This window comes from Ruditapes philippinarum, unplaced genomic scaffold (assembly GCF_026571515.1).
Source record: "Ruditapes philippinarum isolate M1 unplaced genomic scaffold, ASM2657151v2 ctg10023_1_1_1_1, whole genome shotgun sequence".
Classification (NCBI taxonomy): domain Eukaryota; kingdom Metazoa; phylum Mollusca; class Bivalvia; order Venerida; family Veneridae; genus Ruditapes; species Ruditapes philippinarum.
In genome coordinates, this window is record NW_026865587.1 from 8,378 (window position 1) to 18,876 (window position 10,499).

Here is a 10,499-nt window from a genome sequence, read left to right on the forward strand (position 1 = left end):
GAGGTAGTGGTAATAACTGTGGGTCAAAAATTAAATGATATCATTTTCAAGGGATGTTTCTGATATGATTTACTTTTAATAATGGGTCATTATCAATGAATGTTTCTTTGACTTCTATGCCCATGTATAATAGATTATTGACATTGCCAGCTAGATAGCTCAGCTGAGTGAGTCAGTACAGCCCACATACATGTATAATATTCTGATTCAGGTTTGATTCCGGTCAAACTGCACATTTTTTCTCACCCTGTGATATTTTCACCCTGTTACTTTTAGGGTCCAATATATGTTTATGATGGTACATAACTGAATCATAAGTCAATTCACTTTGTTACTTAAGTGTTCCAATGAAAAAGGAAAAATTTCAATATGCTGGGGATTATGTCAATGCATAGAACTATGAGACTGAAAATATTTAAGCTGTAGAGCTGCTGTATGGTATTCCAAGGGTTTTGGGTTTTTTGGTAGTGCTGAGGTATGGTATTCTGAGTGTCTCTGGTTTGAGTTTTAGTCAGGCTGCATTTTATTTTCTCACTCTTTGAAATTGATAAATATTTTCAGCTCATTATTGGCTGGACTGCATATATTAATGATTTATTTGTATTAAATCAATATTGTTAAATATTTAATTATTGTCTATATATGTGACTTTATTTTTGATAAGGCATTGTAACAGTACTACTTCTTAATTTGACCTTTGATGTATTAGGGGGAGAAGCCCTTAATTAACTCCTTACCAGTAAGTTTTATTGTACACGATGATGATAGCTTGAAAGGATTTAGCTAAATAAAATACTACATGAATCATTTTTTCCTATTTGATTGTAAAATATTTATTGATTGTCAAAAAACTACACATGTATATGGAGTTCTCCTCGGTGACATTAAACAGTCCCAGCTGGCCATACATGCGGAACCTTGCAGACCATCAGACAGGGTGGTCTGTACCAAGACAAATCCGATATCGAGACATGGTGAACAGGACAGACAGTGATGTTCAGATCCCCCACTCAGAAAGGAAGTACACTCAAGGTCCTGGTCTTCAATTACTTCATTTGCTTAATTGGAGTAAAGGTGCCGGAAACAATAGTATGGTATCACAAAAAGCACAGACTGTGATAAAAGTCAAACCAAAAAAGATACTATAAATTGAATTCATAGATTATATAAAAGAAATTTATTAATTCTTTAAGTTTATAGTTAACATAAAAAAAGATATTGAGTATTTAATTTTGATATATAGCATATTAACACATATAAAGTGCATTATTCCATATAAATTTCAACTTAGTGCTTAAATACTTTCTGATGCACTCAGTAAATCCACAGGCTTTAAACATGATTTACTAATCTTTGGATTCCCACACTCCTCCCCACCTTGCTCCAATGAGATCCACTTGGTTGACCATACCATGTGCCATACCTCATATTGTTTGATTACAGTTTGGAATGAAAAAGTTTATTCTAAATATTATAAAGCTTTTATTAAATTTCACAAGGCTTTCAACACATCAACAATGTAATTGTCATTTTATTTTTTGAAAATGTGTTGGACTTCTAGTCTGATGCATGTAGATGCTGTGTTGGCATATAGCGATTCCCCTCTTTGTGTGTTTGTGCATGCATGCGTGCATGTGTGTGTGTTTTATACATAATATAGTAAACATCTTTTGAAAACATCTTGTCCAATTTCAACCAAACTTGACAGGGTTGTTCAATGAGTAAAGGGCTTCCAAAGTTGTTCAAAGACTTAAATGAGGCCTAGAGCATAGATATTTTGCATAAGGCATTGTCTGGTAGACATTCACAAGATTTTCACATTATACCCCGGGGGTCAAATTAGCCCTGCGCAAGGGTTCATAGATTTTCCTGATATGTATGTAGTTAAAACTTAAAATCTTCTCCTCTGAATTGATAAAGGCTAGAGGTTAGATATTTGTCATGAAACATTTGGTAGTCAACCTCTACCAAGATTATTCACGTTACAGCCCAAGGGTCAAAATTAGCCTCACCCCTGGGGTCATGTATTAAGGTTTTCCTTATATGTATATAGCAAAAACTTTTTAAAAAATCTTTTCATCAGAAGGTTTATGGCTTAGAGCTTAGATACTTGGTAAATAATATCATCAGTACGTCCTTTACCAAAGTTGTTCAAATGTTGCCCCTAGTGAAATAGCACCAGGGTGGCATAGGTTTTCCTTAAATGTATAAACATGTATAAAAAAAAACTTAAAAAATATTCTCCTCTGGATTGACAAAGGCTAGATGTTTGATATTTGGCATGAAACCTTTACCTGTGTAGTAGACCTCTATCACTATTGTTCAAATTATAGCCCTGGGGTCAAAATTGGCTCTGCCAAGGAGCCTTTGTATGTATATAGTAAAAACTTTTAAAAAATCTTGTCTGAAGGTACAAGGTTTACCAGGCACCAGGGTGTCTTAGGTTTTCCTTAAATGTATATACATGTATAGAAAAAAACTTAAACAGTATTCTCCTCTGAATTGACAAAGACTAGAGGTAAGATATTTGGCATGAAACATTGTGTAGTCGACCTCTACCAAGATTATTTTAATTTTAGCCCTGGGATAAAATTTGCCTTGTGCGAGGGTTGGGGGAGGGAGTCATTAATTTTCGTTATGTACTTGTAGTAAAAATTTAAGAATGTACAAGGCTAGAGCTTAGGGCTTTGATGCCTAAATTTTGTCAAGTACAAATGCTTTTATTTTGAATCAATAATTGCACTATGGAGTGCATTTTTTTCAGTGAATGCGTTTTGCATGTAAACAAAAACAATAATTGCACTATGGAGTGCATTTTTTCCAGTGAATGCGTTTTGCATGTAAACAAAAATGTTCACCTAACTTTAAAGTCTTGCTGAATGATTCAATACCACATTTTTGTAGACTACAAACCCGCTGTTGGTCTTGTTTTTAAAGTAATAGATAAAAACACTGAATACTCTACTTCACTATTTCAGCATTGTATACTGCAGATAATAAACAGGTCTTTGCAAACTGATTTCTGTATTGCTCTTCAGTTTCGCAAACCATATAGGCTTGCCTGGAAAAACACAGCACTAGTCTGTAGGAACAAAACCTCTTTCTTGTCCTATTAATAACTTGAGAAGAAATAAGCCTAGATTTGTGTTCGGAATTGGCTGTTACCAGAAGATGACTTCTATTGAGTTCAGTAGATTAAAATCACATGGTCTTGATGTCAAGCAATGTATACCTCAGTGCTTGCTGTGCTTTGATTAATATTACGATGACAGTTTCAATGTTCCACTATTTGTTATTATATTTTCAAGTTATGGCTAGTATGAATATGGCTGTGGTGGCGCTGTCGGAACAAAAGTTGGCTGGACACCATATTGTGTGGGATTCTGTCCAATGCCGAAAAATGGTGGAGCCGGAGCATAAGGTGGGGAATTCGAACCTGGGTTATAAACTCCAGTGGTGGAAACTTGTTGCTGAGCGTAAGGAGACTGGCCCTGATAATTCTGGGGTCCTCCGACCGTGTTTGGGTAATTAGCATGATACATTCTCTGATTGTTGCCTTGGTAGCCCATGGTTTTAAGTGACAGGATTGTAATTAGTAGCAGAAGAACAATTCCTGATAAAATACATGCTGATAATATGACGTGCGTCTTATGCTCGTCATTGTATTCGTCATCAACATTGCTTTGTACCAGAAATACTGTATTCATCAACATTCCAGGAATAGCCATGATCACAAAAATGCAGCCAAAGACCGTTTGTAAACATGCCTGAAAATATACGAGAAAAGCATATTAATAAATTATACACTTGTGATTACTATTTTGTCTAAAGCTTAGCGTTACGGATTAATGATTTTATCAGGGGCTGCAGAACATATATTTTAACATCTTTTGAGACTAATTGAATATTAAAGTTATTTGTACATTGAATAACATCTTTATTCTGTGGCAACATTAAAAGACTTATAATGGAAATCAATTTCAAAGTCTATATTCGAATAACTCTTTCAACTCTTGTATTTCGGGCAATCTAATGAATATGCTGGTGACGTGCCATTTGATTACGATAACATTGGATCACCGCTAAAGTATCTCATGTTTTCCCGATATACAAGCAGAAATTTATGACACACAGATACTACATATTTGTTTGTTTTTTTAAATATTGCTGCATTGGAAATATCTGCAAGCATAAACGAAAAATTTAAGGACGTCCTATGAAAAGTTATGTACCATTGAAAACGGCAAATGTTTGCCCGGAATGTTGTATTTGTGATATATGCCGAAACCCAATGCTACCGTTAACAAACTGTGTGTTCATCTAGCCTGTATACTTCCATAATTTACTACAAAAAATAAAAATGATGTCATATACAAAAACAACGCCATTGCACTTAAATACAAGTTTTATAACTTACGGTACATTTTACTTCTTTCCGAAGATACACGACATCGTCACCGTTGTAAGAAGAAGCTTTGTAAACGGTCATTATGCCACCAATGCCTGTTAGTGCACCCTGAAAGTATAAAGTAGCAATATATACTTCCATTAAAATTGCCACCGTCAATATTCGACATAAGGACTTACAAAGTGAAGTGTTGCGTACATACTTCATCAGTCTGTCTAATCTAAGCTCATATTATCGAGTGCCTCTCGTCGCTTAAGTCATTCATGCCGAACATAATACTTTCCTAACACTTCCTCCAAGGGTCCCGTTTCCCGTTTATAGGAAATCTATGTAGACTAGATGTTCTGATCTTATCTTTTAAATCATTGTATATATTTAATTAACATTCTTAATGTTTTGGCCAGAAAAATTTGCTTCAGACGACTATCTCTGAACAACAACAACAACAATAATAATAATAATAATAATAATAATAATAATAATAATAATAATAATTATAATAATAATAATAATAATGATAATAATGATGATGATGATTATAATATTAACAATAGTAATAAGAATAATTAATATAATGATGATGATGATGCTCATAATTATAAATAGAACTGCCACTGTCATGGCGTGAATACCCCCCGCATACCACTTTGTCAGAATCAACAGTGGCCATTTAGAGCTAAAGGACAACCTGTCTGCCAAATCTGAGGATACTAAGCCAGTGCATTGCTAAGTTATGTATTCTACATGCTTCAAATGTGAAAATGTCAAAATCAAAACACTGCGAACAGGCATTCTTTAGCATTTGAGCAGACAAGCTTATTAAAGTAAAAATCCGTGTGACCTTGACCTTTGACACAGTCACCTTAAAATATATAGGGGTCATCAACTAGTCATAAAAAACCTCAATACCAAAAAGGAAGACTGATGACCAAAGCATTCTAAAGCAATTGAACGGAAAAGCTTTTTAGTCAAGGCTCCTGTGACCTTGACCTTTGATCGACAATAAGGGTCACCTAATGGTCATGGTCAATCTCTATGCAAAATATAAAGACTGTGGGTCAAATGTTTCTTAAGTGATTGGGTGTTCAATCTTTTGAAAGTCAATGTCCCTGTAACCTTAACCTTTGACCCAGTGACCTCAAAATAAGTAGGGGTCATCTACTTATCATGACTAACCACCATGCCAAATATAGAGACTGTGGGTCAAAGTAATCTTAAGTTATTGGGCGGACAAGGTTTTTTTAGTCAAGGCGCCTGTGACCTTGGCCTTTGATCCAGTGACCTTAAAATCAATAGGGTCCATGTACTAATCATGACTAACCTCCATGCTAAATATGAAGAATGTGGGTCAAAGGAATCTTAAGTTATTGGGCGGACAACCTTTTACAAGTCAAATCCCTCTGACCTTGACCTTTGACCCAGTGACCTCAAAATCAATAGGGATCATTTACCAATCATGACTAACCTTCATGCTGAATATGAAGAATGTGGGTCAAAGGAATCTTAAAGTATTTGGCAGAAAAGCTTTTTTTAGTCAAGGCTCCTGCGACCTTGACCTTTGACTCAGTGACCTCAAATTCAGTAGGGGTCATCTAATGGTTATGTCGTACCTCCATGCCAAATATGAAGAATGTGGGTCAAAAGAATCTTAAGTTATTGGGAGGACAATCTTTTTTTAGTCAAGGCCCCCGCGACCTTGACATTTGACCTGGTGACTTAAAATCAATAGGCGTCATGTAATGGTCATAACCAACCACCATGCCAAATATACAGACTGGGGGTCAAAGGAATCTTAAGTCATTGGGCTGACTAGCTTTTCTTAGTCAAGCCCCCTGTGACCTTGTCCTTTGACCTGGTGACGTCAAAATCAATAGGGATCATCTACAATTAAAATATGAAGAATGTGGATCAAAGGAATCCCACAAGAAAAAACCGACGGATGGCCGGTCGGGGAGACGTACGGACGGCCGGAAGGACAAGCTGATTCCAGTATACCTCCTTACAACTTCGTTTTGCGGGTATATAATTATATCTTTATTTATAGAAGATAACACATGAAGATACACCATCGTAGAAAACAAATAACATATCTTAATTTTAAATATGGCATTAGAAACACAAAACATCATAAAACAATAACAACAGTTAACTATTCCATTGAGATTTTGTCCTATGACAAACGCTCCTTTTAGATAATAAATATCATTTATACAATTTTCATTTAAAAGTATTTTAATAAAATATACATGCATAATAATTATAACACAATTATATGACGACAGAGTTATAGAGGAATTTTGCTTGTTTGTGTGTAAGATGAAATTTTATTTCATCGAGTGAGCTTTAAAAGCAGCATTCTCACGAGTGGCGTAGCCAAGAGTGGGAATACTGTTTTAAAGTTTACGAGATGAAATAAAATTACATCTTACACAACAAAAAACAAATTTTATTTTTATTTTATGCTTGTTATATATATTTGTTTGTTTGTGTGTAAGATGAAATGTTATTTCATCGAGTGCGCTTTAAAAACAGTAGTCTTACGAGTGGCGTATCCACAAGTGAGAATACTGTTTTTAAAGTTAACGAAATGAAACAAAATTACATCTTACACAACAAACAAAAAAAGTTTCTTTTTATTTTATGCTTAAAAAACATGTTTAAACGAAATTTCCTTGATATTCATTTTAACATCATAATCTGTTTTCCCCACTGGTAGCCTCTATTGGTCGAATTTCTTATAAAATACAAGAAGTCTTGTGCTGAAAAAAGTTCGACAATCAACATTAAATGTTATTATTAATTTTATTCAAATAATGTAAATGGTCGCTTGTTTTAATAATAAAAAACAAGCATTTCTTGTAGGAGAAAAAGTGAAACAATCCATCCATATTTCTGTTATATACGGCGAATTTATATTAGACCTGGCTCTGTGAAATGTAAGCGGTCGCCATTTTTAAAAGTTGTGTATTTCACGGGAGGTGTTTGATTTATAAGGATATCATTTGGATTTGTTAGTCAAACATCCCTTTTTTTAAAAAAAATTAAAACCCTAGTTTGTTTCGGTGTTTAGGGATAACTAGGGCATTTTGTTAGCAGATCTTTAAAAAGTGAAAATTTTATTGCTAGAAAAAAATTAAAAATTTTAGATATATAAAATGGAACTTTGGTTATTTCAAGCTTTTATAAAGGGAATTTTCCCGTTTTAAAAATTATATCGCTCATTGAACAACTTCCACCCAAGTTCTTTCAGTTAACTTAACTATCAGAACAAGAATAGTTTCACGTATGAACAATATAAAGTAATGTCAATTTTTCAGAAGATGACGGACTATATTATTGACACATACCGTTATTCCGCATGTAAATCCACCAATAAAGTAGTAACGCAAAAAATGCAAATAATCATTTTGTTTCGTCACTGCTATTACGGCGCAAACAAATATACCAACACCTAGATATACTTGTGCTCCAGAAATGAACTTCAATTTCGCAATACTCGATTCGCGCACAGACTTCTCTAAAATGTAAAAGAAACATCTGTTTAAAGAAAAAACATTTGATACACGTTCATAGGACATTTGAATTTCAGAGACACTTGATACAGTAAAATATATGTATACACAATTGAAGCAATCATGTGTAAGTTGAGTCAGGCTTAAATTCCATTTGGAAGATGCCGCTATTTAAAACAACTTCTTGAATCATATCAAGTACTTTCATTGAATTCTTTGAAAGTTACTATCAAGCTAAGGGACGAGGAATCACTGACTCTGTAAAATAATAACCTAAGATAAATTCTTGTAGAGAAAAAAAGACTTTGTCAAATATGTGAACCAGTCTGAGACATTAATGAAGACGAATATCGATTAATTTTCATAAGAAAAGAATTAATTCTATAATACTTCTAGAAAACGAGCATGTGGAAAAATCTTAGATCAAAGAAAATATTGTTTTAAAAAGACAACAATCTTATTTGTGCGTGAAGGCTTTGCACCTGTCATTAAAAATTTTCATATATTTAATATACATTTTATAGTGTTCCATTGATGCACACACACACGCACATACGCACATACAATTACATCCATCCATCCATCCACGCACACGCACACACATTCACACACATAAAACATTAATAGTATCAACATTCTCACTTAACATCATATATACAAAACAGTTCTGACATTTAAAATTTGGTACCTTTACAGATATGTGAGAGTTATTTCAAAATCATAAAGATTACATCTCAATTCTGTTTCAATATCTTGTAATAGACAACATTTGCAAATTATATCATTGACAGGTATTTTTCAATATCTGCCCGTTTATTTCTCCAGTCTATGAGCACTCATTCGAAATTTAGTAAGAGACGATCTAATAACAGGATCTTTAGTAATATCCAAATAAGGTTCATACATTAAACTTTTTAAATTTTGAGTAAGTCCTCAATTTTCCATTATGTTCTTTGTAGCATGTATTTAATTGTTCTGCCATTTAGTTTTTTAAACTCACTTACAGGTAAGTTTTTAACAATTTTCGATAAATTCTTACTATAATGTTGATGCTTGGTTACTTTAAGTTTATCTAAAACATAGATCATTCTTGTCACCCAGCTTTTTATAGTTAAATTAATTATACAAGTAATATAAAGTTGGTTTTGAATATAAAAGCCTACTAAAGTATTTGTTGATTACGTAATAATATTTACATACAATGGATATCTTCCAGTAACACCATAATTTGCAGGGGTTTTTGTGAACTCCAAGAATATATTTTAAAGCTTTCATATGCAATTTGTCACAAAACAGGTTTTTAAATGAGTTTTCAATTACATGAGTATCTTTATTAACAATACAGGAGTTCTTTTTCACAGTACCCAAAATTTCATATGCATATGAAAGAATGGGTTTAACGCACAGTATGATGATTTGTTAAAAAAAATATTCTATACTATTTTCACACCAACAAAATATTTTGAGGGTTTAAAGTAAGTTCGAATTGCACGTTTCTTTTTGATAAACAGTTTAATGAGCCATTTGAACTGTATAAAATACCTAAATATTTATGTTTCTTGTTGTAAAAGTTTAACATGAATGTAACTATCTTTGTACATATCTGACAGGACATTTAAAAAAGATCCATTTATTCCAATATTATTAAATTTGACAACACGTGTAGAGTGTAAAATAGTATCAAAAACCTTGGAAAAATCTCCAAAACAGGTGTAATGCTATAAAGTTTTCAATAATAGTGAAAACATATGATCACTAGTGCGTGCCCTCAAGCTGAAAACCTATTTGTACATTGTGCAAAATATCATTTTCATCCGACTGTTATGTAAATTTGTTAAACAATAATTTACTAACCTGGAGAAAACATTCTTTTTTTCCGTTACAGTAAGCCACCAATATTTAAATGACGATAAGAAATATTTACTAATGCTTCAGTTTTAAAGGTTTTTATTGTACGGAGTGAGAACGGGTATTTCCAAATACAATATTAATATCAGGGTATGTAAGTTACGTCATGTGACTTGCGAGATTTTACGATGCTTTAATACTTCCGGGTACAAAGAAATATCGACAACATTGCTAATCTATATTGGGTAAAATGCCGGTGGGAAAGTAAAATTTAGTTCTTTTAGTTTTATAAGGAAATGTATAAATGGTTTCATCTTGTGAACAGGAGTCAAAGACACTACGTTTTTTATGCTTTTCGGTGGATTACTGATTTATCCGTGAACTTATATTTGATAATTTCTCAGTGAAAATTATCAAAATATAATTTCACACTTTTCAATGACGAAACAACTTTTTTAAGATTTTCCCCATGTGGTACCTCAATTTTATTTTTCCTGACAATTCTGACAATGTCAGGCTGTTCAGAGAAAAGCAAAGCTGAAATTGATAAATAGCTTAAATGTCAAAAGTAATAAAAAGAAGAAAACTTACTTCTATTCATTCAAATAACCATTCACCAAATATCGTCTCTTACTTTTTTGTTTCATTTTTACAGTCTGAAAAATACATTCCTTCCACATGCAATACTGCTCTTGATGACATTTGGGCATATTTAAGTACCGGGTATCCTA

At 33.1% G+C, this 10,499-nt stretch overlaps 1 protein-coding gene across 1 annotated transcript; it reads right to left on the reverse strand.

Moving 5' to 3' along the window:
- Positions 1-3,241: 3,241 nt before the first annotated feature.
- LOC132729631 (uncharacterized) lies at positions 3,242-9,932 on the reverse strand. Its single transcript, XM_060715438.1, has 4 exons — positions 9,775-9,932; positions 7,756-7,925; positions 4,418-4,516; positions 3,242-3,767 (listed from the first exon to the last, which is right to left on the reverse strand). Exons 1-4 carry the CDS (start codon positions 9,785-9,787, stop codon positions 3,315-3,317), a joined length of 735 nt encoding a protein of 244 aa, XP_060571421.1. The 5' UTR covers positions 9,788-9,932; the 3' UTR covers positions 3,242-3,314.
- Between the last annotated feature and the right edge of the window lie 567 nt (positions 9,933-10,499).